This window comes from Sinocyclocheilus rhinocerous, unplaced genomic scaffold (assembly GCF_001515625.1).
Source record: "Sinocyclocheilus rhinocerous isolate Xijiao unplaced genomic scaffold, SAMN03320098_v1.1 scaffold344, whole genome shotgun sequence".
Taxonomy (NCBI): domain Eukaryota; kingdom Metazoa; phylum Chordata; class Actinopteri; order Cypriniformes; family Cyprinidae; genus Sinocyclocheilus; species Sinocyclocheilus rhinocerous.
The window spans coordinates 560,405-576,383 of record NW_015627959.1 but is presented as its reverse complement, the minus strand read 5'-3'; the positions used below and the strand labels follow the sequence as shown (position 1 = coordinate 576,383).

Below are 15,979 nucleotides of genomic sequence, written 5' to 3'. Positions count from 1 at the left end.
ATACTTTAAAAGTGCACAAATTGACTCCAAAATTACCTATTTTGTAGTCATGCAAGCTGAATGAGGAGAGACCGAAATCTCCAAACTGCTTGCCAAGGTTAGGTTTCATGTCAAATCACAAATAAATTCTGACAACCATAGTATCACAAATTTTACTCTTATAGCTAAAGTCTGACAACAAATCTATAGTTTTTAGATTTGTCCAGCTGATAGACATGCACATCATAGAGCAAAAAATTCTTGGTCATTGGCTGTTTCAATTTAAAGGCAGGACTTTTTTTCCCAAAATTTGCCATATTGCGCATTGTGATATTCCTTTTTATTTCAGGATCAGTGTTACATGATCCTTCAGAAATCCTTCTAATATGCTGATTTGGTGCTCAAGAAAAAAAAAATCGTATCAATGTTGAAAACAGTTTTTGCTGTTTAATATTTTTGTTGAAACCGTGATACACTAACGTGATACAATAAAAAATAAAAAAAAGATTGGAGTAATAGCTGCTGAAAATTTAAATTACATTTTAAAATATATTAAAATAGAAAACACTTGTTTTGAATTGTAATAATAATTGACAATATTGCTGTTTTTACTCTATTTTGACCAAATAACGCAGACTTGTTAAGCAAAAGAGAGTGCTTTCAAAAACAAATTATTCCAAACTTTGACTGATAGAGTACCTCACATGCAGTCGAAAACAAACAGCTTCCATTTATGCAGTATTGAAGCGCCTGTCCTTCAAATCCTCCCGTTTATCACGCACGTCGCACACACACGTGCGTACAGACAAAGAAATCAATAGCGCACACGCATGCCAACACACAACTACATCATCCTGATCTCCAGTGCCCTCAATTCTCCCCTCACTTCAAACCATGTCAGATAGACGGAGAGTTAAAACAAAAACACAGCACGCACTGTACATCTACAAATCATTCTCCACGCTTTATCATCTCAATCACTAATTAATGAAACGCCCTTTCACAGCACATTAATCCAGGCAGGCTCTGAAAAGGGAATGGGATTCAGACGCACAGTCTGCCGAATGCTGCAGATGGAGGTGGCGGCAGAGGCGATGGCATGCACTATCCTGTCATTATGGTGGCGGGCAGGTAGAGGGCTGACACATTGTTAACATTTGATTGGTTCTGTGGGATGGCTTGAGGTGCCCATGAACGTGATTAAAACACATGTTTGGCCCTTATGTCACACTAGCTATACCGACAGCTGTGGGGGCATGTATACCGCCATGTGGCTGTGCAGCGCAATTAGGATAATGGAAATTAATATAGGCTCTCTCTCTTTTTCTCTTTGGAGGAACAGTGATTGAACCACGCTGGACATGATGTATAATTGTTTCCAGATTAATGTCACTTTAATCAGTGCTCTTTGAATGTGCACGTAAATAATGAAGTATTGATGTCCATAAAAGGGATGATTGCCTATTTTTTCCTTCCCCTCCATTTCTCCTTCACTTACTCTCTCTCTCTCTATATATCTCCCCTCAGGACCATCAATGTAAATGAACAAAAGTTTGTTGTAATTAGCCAGTAATTGGCTGCCCTCACTGGCAAGTTTCAAGTTCGGAGCATGCGTTAGCTTGTGTTTTCATAACCCGCTGTGTATTCTGGAGTACATACGCCGCTCGGTCTTCTACAACTGTCTAAGTTCTGGATCTCCCAGACATAACAGTGAGTGTGTGGAAACAAGACACCCGAGGAATTTAATCAGTACACTCTCACACACTCTCTCTCTCACACACACATGCACACGCGCAAAACCTCTCAGTCAGTCTCAACCACACACACTCGTCTTCCATTCACACATAAGAGTATCTTCCTTAAGAACATAATCCAGCTAATGAAGCCTCAGCATAACAGCATTGTTATGCTTGTATTAAAAGGTGACTATTCATTTAGGATGATTTGATCTGACCTAGCATATGTAATGTTATGACACGCCACACAGGGTTTCTCCCAAAGCCTTGTCAGAAATCATTTCATTTAGCCACAGGAAGGAGATGATTGCTCTTGTACACACATGCGGATGATTCAGAGCTTCAGAGCTTATCCATACAGTATTCCACCAACACACACACATTTTTTTTTCCCCCTCAGTCAGGGCCATATAATATTTCACTCGCATACTGAGGGGCTCAAGGATAATAGACCTGATGTGATGACAGTGTGAAACGTGAAATAGCAAACATACTGTAGGATTCCTGGACCACGTCAATCATCAGGATGCAATTTCGTATTTGCATATGAGGCCCCGTTTTCTAACAGTACTGTAAATCCCATGATGCCCATGTTATTTACTTTATGCATTATGAGTGATAGTGCCACACATTTGAGAAGCGATTTAGGGGAGCGCTCAGTGAATACTGAACAGGAAGAGTGAGTCATTTTCTACTGGTGTTGTTTTTCATTTTATTCCATAAATGGTGTCGCAGAAGATTGTGCAGGGTATTGGTGGGCTTTGAAAACCATGCAAGTCCATGCCAAGACTGCTCGGTGGAAGTGTTTTTGCTTTATTTACTCCAGTGCTTGTGTGTTCGTTTTTGTACACCGAAAAACATTTGGTGTTAGATTTAGTTTGAAACAATTTTCACTCAGAAATTTCCAGTAAATTTCACAAATGATTTCAAAGAAACGGCAAGTTTGAATTAAAGTTTGAATTAAACATGAACTTTTGAAGTAGAAATGATGAAACCATTTTTGTTTGTTTGTTTTTGAACTCCAGTAATCTTTTTTATTTACAACTATAAAAAATTATTTTCCACATATTTATTTGGGAAAGCAGAAGTCAGTTAGCATTACTACTCATTTTTAATGTCTATGCTATGAAAGATGCTTTTTTGAACCAACATCTACCAGCAGTGCTAAAAAGCTCTTTGTTTCTGTATGCGTATTTCAGGTTGACTGTCTTTTCACACCTTTTTAACATCCTCTTCTCCTTTTTTCTTCCTCTTCTTGCTCCCTGTAAAGCTCACCCGGAGACGTATGTCCAAGGTACTGTGTCTTTTCTTCTTCTTCTTCTTCTCTCTCATTCTCTCTCCCTTGAGCTCTTGTGTTCCGGATTGAGGTCTTTATGACATTTTTATGGCGCATTAATAACCTCTTCTCTCTCTCTCTCTCTCCTCTGCGTGTCTGCTATTATTGTGATTCTTCATTGCCTTCTTTTTTTTGGGCTGTCAGAAATCCAATCCAATGTCCTCAGTGCTCTCCTTGGCTAATGTTCCAACTTCTGCAGAACCATCCCCCCGCCTAAACTAAATCACCACAGCTCCACATCTGCAGTTTAGCATCTCCTCCATGTCCCAGAATCGTACTCGAGTTCATTTTTAAAACAATAGAGCTCCACGAAACCTGCACGCAAATGACGATCAGCCATGTTTATTTTATAATGAACTACGAGCTGGCAGTGTAAATTGAGATCAAGAGAAGAGATACTAGCAGATTCTTGTTTACTGTTACTGAGGTGTTTTTGGAAATGATTTCACAGGGCTAAATCAGTGCTAAGCCAAGTGTGATTCCAGACTCACAAACTGGCATATGGTGCATCAGACCGCCAAGTACTCTCACAAGGTTTTTTTTTTTTAAACATTAAGATGTTTCTTAAACTCTTACGGGCTTACTTTGATACTTTTTCTCCAAACCTCAATATGTTAGCTCAGAGCATGTTTCTCGCTTGTTTTTATCATGTTTTATCACATTCCATGTTGCTTTTTCTTTTTCTTTCATTTTCTCACTCATACAATACTAAACAGACATGGGACGTAGTGTTTCTTAGTATGGTATTTATTCATGCATTGAATAACACAATATACACGCCATGGCAATCCTCCAGACGGAGTCGGCCAAAGTCGAAACAGCTCCCACTCTTCTTTCAACATCTCGCCTTCCTCCTTCTCAAAGCTCCTCTTTCCTTTTCTCCGCTTTATGGTCATTTTATTCCTTACTCTCTCTTTCCCTTCTGTGTTTTTGTGTTCTGAATCGTCCTTCACTTGGACTCAAGTGCTCAGATTTTTTTTGTTAATTTTCTTTCCCGAATTTTCCTCCCTCCCGGCCCCATAATAGGAGAGAGGATAGGATTTAAAGGTAATGCATACCAAAGCCCCAGGGAGACTGTCACAAGCAATCACTCTGCTGTCTCTGTCTTTCTTTCTTTCTATTTCTTTCTTGCTTTCTTTCTTTCTCCCTCCTTCAATTTTTTGTCTTGAAGCACGATGTCAGCGTGTCAATGTTCTAGTCTCCTCGCTGTATTTATTGTTGTCTTTATATCTGCCAAATTCATCATTGTTTGTCTTGAACAAGCCACACACACTCACATAAACGCGCACACACACAATTACTGACATGCACTTACACACAAACACACCTGTGGTCCTTGAGTTTTGTTTGGGAATCCTGTGGGTCCTGTCTCCATGCATCCCGCAGCCTGACCCCTGGTGTTTGTTAGCCTAGCTTCTCCCACAATCCTCCCCTTCCCTCCCCCTGGCCTCTCTTGCTTTCCTCTGATTCCGTCCGGCGGAATGTGACCTGGGCAGAAAGTATAGCGCTGGAAGCACACACTCTCTCGCCAGCTCAGACGTCCACCCTATACTTTATGCCACTGGGATTCTCTGTGTGCCGTAGCTTCACATGGATGCCTCTGCTGATTTATTATTCCTTCACCCTCTTATATCCCTTCCTTTGATCTCGCCTTCTAAATTCAATTTTCTTTTTTTAATTAATTTTCTTTAAATAATTTTTTATGGGTTCTCATTTGGATTCCTCAATCGGTTATTTGCACTTTTGGGTCTCACCTTGATTTCCTCACAGATGTATGCCATCCCTTTTAAATTGATTGGTTGTGTCGAGAGAGCATCCGTTACATCCATGTGAATCTACAGCCTCTGTGCATCTCACTAGGCCTGTTTGAAGTCCAGCGTCAGTCTGTATTCACCTTTAAACCCTTACTTTCATTCACGACGATCTCAGTGTATATCTGTTTAGATTACCATTTCTGTTTCACAAGTCGAAGACACATTGTGTCCCACTGTGGCCACATATGATGATTTTTAATGACAACAGAACAACTGACACAGAGAATATGGTCACATAAATATAAAAACATACACATACTTGACTAACACATTTGAACACACACACGTCCGTACTAGTGTATGACGGTTCTGTCTGTCTCTGCAGAGGGATGCCCAGGTCTGTGCAACAGTAATGGACGCTGCACGCTGGATCAGAATGGCTGGCATTGTGTCTGCCAACCAGGCTGGAGAGGGGCCGGCTGTGACGTTGCCATGGAGACTCTCTGCGCAGACGGCAAGGACAATGAAGGAGGTGAGGTCACCAGTGACTTGGACGGATGAACGTTATAAAATTTAAATGGGATGCATCACACATATATACATATGGAAAAGTTTATGTAAACATCAGATAAATATGTGTCAATGATAATCAGGTCGAGAATGTGCATATTTATATGTTTATGAAACAACTGACATTGGAATTTCTTCTCCCTCAATAAAAGTTATGATAAAGTTTTTAGGCAGGTTTTAAACACACCAAACATGGACCAATCTTGTTGTCTTTTTTTTTTTTTACAACTTCGAAAAATCATTGTTTACAGTCAAGTGGTACAGAAAAGTTAAGCATGTTTTGATTTATAAGAGTCGCTCTGTTTTTCACTGTGGTATCCCATAGCCTTCAGCCCATCAGAATATAGCACACTAAGACATGACCCTCAAGGCCCTGATATACTTCAAACGAAATCGAAGAACGAACTGATATGACTGTCATTTCTGCAGTTCGAAACAGCTGACCAAAGCGAACTTTCTGGGGGAGTTCGTTTTGGCTCGTAAACACCTTTGAGCTGCCATTGGTCCGTGGCGGTTACGCAATCGGTGGGTGTGTTCTGAAACTCCACCTTCTTTGACGTGCGTTTTTTTTTTCCCAGTTCGTTTATCATTCCACGGAGGACCGACAGGAGAACAACATCTCCTAGTCACTAGCAACATGAATACACTGGAGTGTCGAATAGCTGAGCTGGCACAAATATATCCGCACCTGTACGATCGCTCGCGGAGAGACTTTAAAGATTCAAAGATTTAATTCCTAGAAAGAAATTGCAACGAAGCTTGGTGTCGACGACCCAGAGTTATGCAAAAAGCGACGTAGAGAAACATCCGAGACAAGTTTTCCAAAGCCATGAAAAGAATGAAAGGAAAGAGTAAAGATATAATGTAGCAAGTACCAAATACATGTGTTTCAAGTGAATGTTACACCATACTGCTGCTGCTGCTGTTGTTCTTTCAATAAGCAAATTTAAAGTGTATACAATAAATGAAATGCCAAACGAACATACAATAATAAACCTTTGTTTTTATCAAAAGTAAATCATGACACCACATAAAATATAAAAAGGTGTAACAATTTATCCAGTTTAATAAAATAAATGAACACTAATTAAATAAAGTAACAAACTGACTCCAATATTTTTTTCCACAACATGCTAAAGTTTTAAGACTATGAGCCATTCACACTTCCCATAAAGGACTGATTATGGGAAAGGAATGGTTCTTTTGTATTGCAAACATGATACTTGACTCTGAACTGCTGCTAATCATTATTCTTTTGTCTATAATATTCTGACCATTGGGGTCCGTCTCACACCTAGATTGCCTACACTTCTTCATTTCATCGTTGTTGTGTTTAGGGGATACGCGGGAGCGTCGCGACACATGTATGTTTACATTAATCAAATGTTCGGAAACAGTATACCGTCGCTCAGCCTTTTCAAACTTCTTTTTGCCCCCAAACGAAGAACGAAAACGAACTTCGTTTGAAGTATATCGGGGCCTTAAGACCAAAGACAAGCAAATCTAAAAACTAGAGGTTAGCTTAGATTCTGGAGGTTACGATTCTTGTCTTGACAGACATCAGGGGTGACCGACTCTATAAATAACAGAGCATCTCTCTTTGCTTACATTTAACAAAAGTGGCAGGCCTGCTCAAGGGGCGAGCGGCTGTAAATCCTTCTCCACCGATCCTGCATTCAGGGCGTGTGTGTTTGGATACAGAACTTTTTGGTACATGTGAGGTTCCGTGCACGCTTGAGGACCAGCATGAGGTTTCCTCCACACAAAAATGGCTAAAAATCTTCTCCACCGAGGTGAATGCATGAACCTTTAAACACAGCGCAATTCCAAAGTATTTGAGGAGTTTATTTTTCTAGTTGGAGATAATGTGGTCTGTAACATCGTAAATCTGAAGGATTTATAGTCCTCTGGAAGCCTGACAAGAGGCTTTGATGTTTTTCCAAAGCGGAAAGGGAAATATACAGTGAGGTTATGATATATTCTCAGTCGTACAGTAATCGTGCCAGGTATTGCAGATTTCTTTGAATTTGGCTTCCTTTAACTAGCCATTACAAAGAAGTGCCATAAAAAGATGAGAACATGAAGGTCTTTATATAAACAAACGTAAAAAATAAATACATTTCTCCTTAAATACATATACATGTCCAAAGATCCCATTACGTGACCTCTGTTTTGTGTGACCTGAGCAAGATATGTTAACAGATTCTGCTCTCTCTGGAGATATTTTTTCATGTGTGTGTTGACTTTGGCCATAGCGGACCGGATTTAAAGCAGTGTGAGAGTTACGAGAGGTCCAGATCTCACATGAAGTTGCATGGTGCTTTTGGCAGGGGGTGCTGGGACACTCGGAAGACAAAACAAACAGTCAGACACTTTCAGTCTCGATCTCACCAGAGCAGTGTCAGCTCAGGGTGCAGTAAAAAAAAAGAATTGGTCTCATACTGATTAGCGCAACAAAAGCATGTGTTTGCATGTGTGTGTGTGTGTGTGTGTGTGTGTTTACACATGTGTTCTTTTACAACTCCCCTGTGATGGTGTGCCAGATGTACACGGTGCTTTATATAAACTAGCTGAGACGGATGGCAGAGGTTTATGGCACTTACCTGCGGGAGATCAGACCGCATTTCCACACAAAGCATTCACCAGGTGTTTACTGATAGAGGCGAGAGAGAGAGTCTTGACAATGTGAAAGAAGCTAGAGAGGATATTGCAGTCATGTCTTTGACCCTAAAGGTGAGGGAACAAATGGGTGGATAGTATATGAAGCATAGACGCAAACACGTTTCACTTCTCTCACACTACAAGCAATGTGACAGGATCTGTAAGACAGGACATAGGATATGCTATAAGACTCTTTAACACATAGCACCTCATATTTTAATATGCATTGTGTGCAGATGGCCTGGTGGACTGTATGGATCCGGACTGTTGCCTGCAGAGCTCGTGTCAGACTCAACCCTTCTGCCGTGGCTCTCCTGACCCCATCGACATCATCGGCCAGAACCAACCCGCAAGCCCACAGCAAGCCGCCCAGTCATTCTATCAGCAAATCAGCTTCCTCATTGGCCCAGAGAGCACGCATGTTATTAACGGAGACAACCCCTTTAACAGAAGGTAGGGATATGTGCAGTATTTGCTGCAGTGAGCAAATTAAACCTTAAATAGCGAGGAGTCTATCAGTGCTTAACAATAAGAATGCCCCAGAGGCCCAGGTTTTATCAGGCATGTGATGAACTACAACTTACATTGACCATGTAAACGTGTTTTATACCAGTCCACTGGGTTTTTGTGTGATGTATTGAATATTATTGTGCAGAGTTCAAAAAGTCAATGAAGTAATCCATGTGGATGACAGATTGCAAGAATCATTGTGATAGTTTTCACTTAGATCAGTTACGATAGAAGATTATAAACAAATCAGTCATGGTTCACAGCATATGCCATATCATTTCCAGCAAAAGTGGGATTTTATTGCTGTCATGGAGTTTGTTTTTGGTGGGGGGGGTTCTTTTTCAGCATAGAACTTAACGTTTAAACATTGGCATTGGAACAGCAAGTACTGATCTGATCTACTGACCCGACTGGCCTAGCTGAAACTTAAAAAAAATTATAATAATTATGACAGCTTGTGATGTAAATTTTATGGATTGCCCATGTCTAATTATTTCATTAACTACAATTGATTGGCTGACCTGGTGTCATATGATAAGCATATAGAATAGTCTCGTTTTGTTATAATCCTTTAGTTTCTGCTTTCCAGAGACCCCCAACAATTGCTCCTAACAGCCCTCTTAAAGACTTCATACAGTTGCCATGGAAACAGATGTGCTGACAAAACCTCCTAAGAACTGTGTGACCCGGGTTACAGAGAGAAAGATTTTCTGAGGTTGCATTAAAGTGTAATTTACAAATTATGCGCCTCGATTTGCATTGTGTATGTGAGACCACCATAAAAGTTATTGGAAAGAGATGTTAGATCCGATAATAACCCGCTTGAATAAGCAGTGCTATTAATTATGTCGTCACCTCCAGAGCGTGGGTTTGTCCGAAGCATCTTCTCTCTCTTTGCTTGAATGGATATAATCATTTCTTAGTTGTCATGGTCAGCTGCCTTCATGGCTTCGTTTTACCTTGCTTGTTCCTTTTGCTCTGTCAATTAAGCGGCTGTTGCTAATTCAAGTCCTTCCTTGCTTTTTTGCGCTTTTAATGCAATTTCCTTTTTATTGTGTCTGACTAATATTCAGTGGGTGTGTAAGCTAATATCTATGGAAACCAGGAATTAAAAACACAAAGCAGGCTGACTGATCACACCACAAATGCTCACAGTCACGTTTCAATTTGACTGATACGTGATAATAATGCAATAACGATCAGTTTGTTTATCTCTTCCCCTGCCTCCTATGCATAACTCAATGCACATGTTCTGTTAAGATGGAAATAACATTGAAGTTAGCTTGATTACTCTCAAAAATTGTCATAACAGATAACACGATTAGCTACAACAAAGAGTTTAATAGGCCCAAAGCCGTTGCCCCATATGTGAGGACATTAAACCTTTAAATACCTCTGTGGCAAGATAAAGACTGATCTGATAAAGGGAGGTGTAGACTAATGTGATTTAAAAATAAATGCACAAACCCACGCGGGGCACATCTGTGCTGAATATCGGTCATTTTGGCTGGAGAGTTTGTTTGGCAGTCATCGTATGTAACACAAACCATGTGTACCAGGCTCCCTCATCCTCCCAGCTCATGATAAAATAGAATAATCGCTCGCTAAATAATACAAATGTTTAAGTAAACATTACAGTCTCTGGTTTTTGTATTCACTGTAGTTCAGTTCAAATTGTAGGTTTTTATCCAGGACTGTTTTTTGTTTTAAAACGACAAATGGTGATAAAAGGACACAGCACAGATATATATTTTGTCTGACTGAAGAAAGACCGATATTGTGAATCCGGTTATATATATCCCCACATTCTGCCTTCTGGGTCAAACAGGTTTCAAAGAAAATCCAGCTAAGAAACAGTTGCTGTTTGTGTGTTTCCTCAGGGTAACTACCTATTGATTCGCAGCATAAGCATTGTAAAACAACATGCCACTGGAGCAAAAGTGCCAGCTCCTCAATTTTCCGGAATTAAGTATATGTCATATACCCATCCCAGCAGCCTCTCTCCAGATGTTTCTTCTATGTCATCTTTAGCCATCCGTTCACCTGAACGCCTGGCTCATTTTGCTACATGCTTCCGAGCACTAAGGGGCCTTTTAAGCAGATTAAGCTTCTGCATGGTGCATGTTGACAAAATGGACGGTGTTTTAAGCAGCGAGGTTTGGATTGAAAACAACTAGAGTATTGAGAGGGGCAGCGGTCCGGAGTAGCAGAGAAAAGCACATCTGTGTGAACCCTTTAAGAGTGAAGTGAATAACCTAGGGCACCTTGGTAGATGTCCACCTGGATCCAGCCATAATCCTTGTGATGGCAACATCATGAAGGTTATTCTTAGAGAGAGGAAAGGGAAGCTGTCATAGGCTGTGTATGATCTTAAAAAATATGTTGTAAAATTGGATGTAATTGGTTGTGTATTTGAAATATATAAAATTATTGTTTGATTATTCCATTGTTGTTTTTTTTCATTTAAGTTTTAATTAGTGAGTACATATTTATGTATTTCATTTAATTTTTCTATTGTTTTTGAGCATATTATAGTACACATTTGTAGTTTTATTTTTTGGATTTTTGCACACTCACATTATTGTTGTCTTAGTTAACAAAAGTATTGTTTTTTTCCTTCATGCTTTCATCTTCATAGCAGTTTGAGTAAGCAATATTAACCTTGGTTTTGCAGTCATGGTGCCCTCAGAGCATGTGGTAAACATGCAGAGCGAGTAGCAAGTGTGACGTGTGGTTTTCAGGGCAAAAGAGACAGAAATACAGCGCTGAGGAGTGTGAATTACAGCATGCTTTTAGGACTCTCAGACTGTGGCAGCTAACACTGGACACTATTGTTTTATTATCTCGTACAAAGCAAATGGGATTTCTGAGTTATGGTCACATCATGAGGAACGGCATCTTATTTATGGAATGTTTACCTGTGCATGTGACCCTAGGGTCATTTCCACACTTCCTTTATCCCAGCTCCAAGTGAGGGACGACGCCACACTTTGATTCACTGCTGCACTGCTGATTAGGCCCCCAGAAAAGCAGTAATGACCTGGAAAATCAGCCAATAAGTAGAGTGAGGTGTCCTCAACACTGCAGTGAAGTCAATTTCTGCCCAGGCTGTAATTCTCTTGGATGTTTTCTTATTTTGTTAGAACTATAAGTTGATTTTAAAAAATTTTAATTATATTAGAAATGCCAGTTAATATTAAATGAATTGAAATTGATCACTCTGAATTCTAAATTCTAATTATCACTCTAAATTGTAATGTAGACACGTGCATTTTCTGTAAAACTGCTTTGAAACAATGTGTATTGTGAAAAGCGCTATACAAATACATTTGAATTTGAATTTGATCAAATGTATCAATATTTGCTCAGAAAAAAAAAAGTTAAATTAAAATATTATATTTTTAAGAATTTCTGTATACATGTGCGCTTTGGTCATTCAGTCATGCCTTTCGCTTACAGTTCAAAAGTTCTACAGTTTAAGTAAAAAATATATATATATGTTAAAAGGTATCTTTTTTTTTTTTTTTTTAAAGGATTTGAAAGACAACCGCTTATTCAAAAAAAGTAATTGACAATGCAGGATTCCTACGTATTTTAGCTATTTATTCCCCTGTGGGAAAGTTACAGTTCTTCAAACATAAGCTTTGCCCACATCGATCCTTATGAAGCTCCTCGAAGGAAAATCTGCCTTGGGAATTAAGGACATAAGAATCCCACTGGAGCCTTTAGGGGACTGAATTATGACTGCCTATAGAGACGGGGAGACAAGAGTCACATAAATAAGCATGGAGTGTGTGTGTGAGAGAGCGAGCGAGAGAGAGACAGACTTTGTGTGCTTTCTAGTTATTTACAGTGGGTTAGACATTTTAACACTGCAGTGAAAGCTTAGGGAATCCATGTTCAATCATGCTGTAAATCATATTAATAGTGTGTGGGGGGGTTTTCTTACCGACCATGTGTGTTTGTTTTGCAGCCTGGTGTCCATTATCAGAGGGCAGGTGCTCACTGCAGATGGTACACCCCTGATTGGAGTCAACGTGTCCTTTGTGCACTACCCAGACCACGGATTCACCATCACAAGGCAGGATGGCATGTAGGTTGAAAACATAAGCAGACACACATCCTATACACACTTCCATAGTGTTTCTGTCCTTGAATGACCGGATGTCATAATATAGCACAGAGTACAGATGTCACCAAAACCATCTGTTTAGTTATGTTTAGTACTTGTGCATAAAACATACATAAATGTGTGAAAACTTTGATTGAATACACAACTTCTTATGGCTCCACAACAATTTGTGTGTGTGTGTGTGTGTGTGTGCATGCATGCATGTGTTTTATAGCGTGCTGTCTTATCTACCAAGATCATCTCATGAAAATGTCAGACATTGCTTCAGGAAGCAGTGCTTTAGCAAACAGCCTGTTTAAAATGCATTGGATTTACAAGAGTGGAATCAATCAGCCAATGGGCCACACTCTCCCATACAGTTAAACCAATCCCAGTATTATTAAGGAGCAGCAGCACCGCAATCACGAAGGCCTCAGGACTGCAACCAAAAGCTCTTTAAGCAGACATCTTTGTTCAAGGAGAGGGGACTGTGACATGCCCATCATGTACTGTCATGTGTCAGTGCTGAATGGCTAAAAGGCAGAAATTAAGCAGAAAGGAAATGAAATAAGGTTTGCAATTGAATTGAACAAATTTGAATTGAATTCAGTGTAATTAAAGATAGAATTACTGAAAAGACATTTTATGTGCAGTTGGTGGACTGAACGGGGTCAGGTCAAGTCTTTAAACAATAGTTGAATGAAAAATGAAAATTCTGTCATTATTAGCTCACCCACATGTCGGTCCTAACCAGTATGACTTACTTTCTTCTGTGGCGCACAAAAGCTGTCACTGATGTCAGACCTGATGCAACACATCTAAAGGTGCCATATGTGATTTGAGCTTTACATTTTTAGTGCAGACCTAAATTTCGATTCTGTTTATCACAAAAATCTATGATAGCTTCAGAAGATTTTAAATGCAGCTCACAAGACTGCTTTTATAGTAGTACTTTTTCATTGAAAAACCAGTATTATTTTAATGTTATTTATATTCTTTTTTTATTTAGTTTAATTTTTAGTCATTTTTAATGTGCTTTTGTCATTTTTATTGTAATTTTGTATTTCTCTATATATTTATTTTATCATATATATGCCAAAGAGATATGTTTAATAGAAAATGTGATGAGAGAAGAGGTTGGACTGGAGGGAGGAGACCCAGACTGAAAGAGAGAGAGTGCAAGGGGCAGGCTATAGATAGGGAGAGTGTGTCCGAGATTAGCCCACTCAGCCAGCTGTTGCAGCACTTGAACACCACAGTGGGGCAGACTGTAAAATGGTAGTGGATAATCATGCCCACACCTCTTCCACATCCACTTACTCCAACAGGGAATCAGAGTACCAGCTACGCAGCTGTTAGAGACCAATCATCAGTAGCCTCTCTTTCAGAGCTGCTTAGATACTCTGTGTGTGTGTGTGTATGTTTGCGCATGCGTGAGCGAATTCTTACACTTCTACATGCATATTTTCTGCCCTATCTTGCTTTTCCCCCCTGCAGCCTTTGCAAAATATCAGAATATAGGACAGTACACGCAGTTCCTGACTCATTTCCTTTCTAATAAATCTTTAATGGCAACAGTGAGAGAGAGAGAGTCGAGGGAGAGTTTTGGCTTTTACACAAACGCAATTATAAAAAGGCTCAGCCACATTATCATGCATTTTTCACCGTGGCAAGGCCCTGTGTCAGGAAGGAAAGGGCCTTCTTAGAAACACTTGGCTCAGAGGAGACCTGCACTGGGATCAGGAAGGTTAAAGCAAGAGACAATTAAACCAGGTCTAGCCATCGGCTCTCATGTCTAATTCATCTCAGTTACTCACTTTTCACCTCCGCAGTACATTACCTGCATATTATGCATACCTAATGAAGAGAGTATGACAGTCCTGAGATTTTTTATATGTGTATATCAAATTCAGTTAACTTTTGTACAAAGTAAATACTGGAATTTATAAGTACACTCCTGTTTCATTTTTGAAGGTATGACATTCTGGCCAATGGCGGAGCATCACTGACGCTGAGCTTCGAGCGGGCACCGTTTCTGACGCAATTCCGTACAGTATGGATCCCGTGGAATGTCTTCTACGTAATGGACATGCTGGTAATGAAGAAAGAGGAAAACGACATCCCCAGCTGTGACCTGAGTGGCTTCATTCGACCCAGCCCTCTCATTGTGGCCACACCACTCTCCACCTTCTTCCGATCCTCACCCGAAAACGGCCCCATCATTCCAGAGACACAGGTAAGGCTCGGTTGGACTCCTTACTAGCCACAATGTGAGTGATGCAGACCCCAAAAACTAAAACAATCCAGATTTTTCCTTCCCACCAAAGTGCCAATTCACCATTGTAAATGGAACATTGTTTTCAATAGGTCAGCTGGATACTGAATGGTCATTTATTTACATGCAGAGAAGAGGGTATCATATAGCAGCAGCCATATGATATGAATGAGTATGCAATGAGTCTAGACGTGCTCTGCACACTGTTCAGTCAGTCACAAAAGAAGGAGCCTTTGAGAACAGTGATGGTGCTAAAAACGTTTCCCTCAACCTGTACCCAGCATGCAGTACTCAGAGGAAAAAGTGTTTTGAATCTTAGTGTGGCACTGGGAAGAGCTAGAAATCACTACAGCCTTCAGAGCAACCCCACATATTGTGGAGATATTGGTCAGAATTTTATATCCTTTTGCACACCCTCCTTTTGTTCCTTGTATTGTGCAAATCCGCATGCGCTATCCCCTACATAATCTGTTAAAATGACTCAAGCCTCTTGCTGCCTGTCTGTAAAAAAGGAAAACTGGACCCACATCAGAGCAAATAAATCACCAGGTCTTTGGGGAGATGAATATAAAAGCATGCTTGAACAAAACAAGTTTTAAGGTCTTAAAGGAATAGTTCACTCAAAAATGAAAATTCTTCTATTATTCTCACCACCTTGTTGTTCAAAACCCATGTGACTTTCTTTATTTGTGAAACACAAAAGGTATATTAAAAAAAATCCTGGCCACTCTTTTAAATATAATGAAAATGAATGAGAATTAGGTGTGTTTAATTTGTAAATGAGTCAATCTTTCTTTTTTTTATTAATCAAATGAATGATTCACTAATGCAGTTAACAACTGATGAGGAATAATGACTTTCATATGGCTTTTGAAAAAGACAGAATTTTAATTTTTGTGTGAACTGATCCTTTAAAGCTAACTGTTATGATAAAAAGAAAGGCAAAATAAAAGTCGATATTGAATTCCTCAGTCACGTGTTTCTGTGCCATGTGAAGTGAGTGCTGTTGTTTATTTAGAGATTCACAAAACTTGGCTCTATCCTGTC

At 39.7% G+C, this 15,979-nt stretch overlaps 1 protein-coding gene across 13 annotated transcripts in view; it reads left to right on the top strand.

Annotated features, from left to right (window-relative positions):
• The window catches only part of LOC107737101 (teneurin-3), a 318,045-nt gene that overhangs the window by 263,365 nt on the left and 38,701 nt on the right, over nucleotides 1–15,979 (top strand). For 10 of the 13 annotated variants that reach the window (XM_016548517.1, XM_016548522.1, XM_016548525.1 and 7 more), the window contains 6 exons: nucleotides 2,986–3,009; nucleotides 4,078–4,098; nucleotides 5,191–5,337; nucleotides 8,273–8,489; nucleotides 12,520–12,639; nucleotides 14,632–14,893. In XM_016548517.1, the coding sequence (XP_016404003.1) occupies nucleotides 2,986–3,009; nucleotides 4,078–4,098; nucleotides 5,191–5,337; nucleotides 8,273–8,489; nucleotides 12,520–12,639; nucleotides 14,632–14,893 (791 nt within the window). The remainder of the gene's footprint in view (nucleotides 1–2,985; nucleotides 3,010–4,077; nucleotides 4,099–5,190; nucleotides 5,338–8,272; nucleotides 8,490–12,519; nucleotides 12,640–14,631; nucleotides 14,894–15,979) is intronic. The other 3 variants (XM_016548524.1, XM_016548523.1, XM_016548521.1) reach the window with 2 other exon arrangements.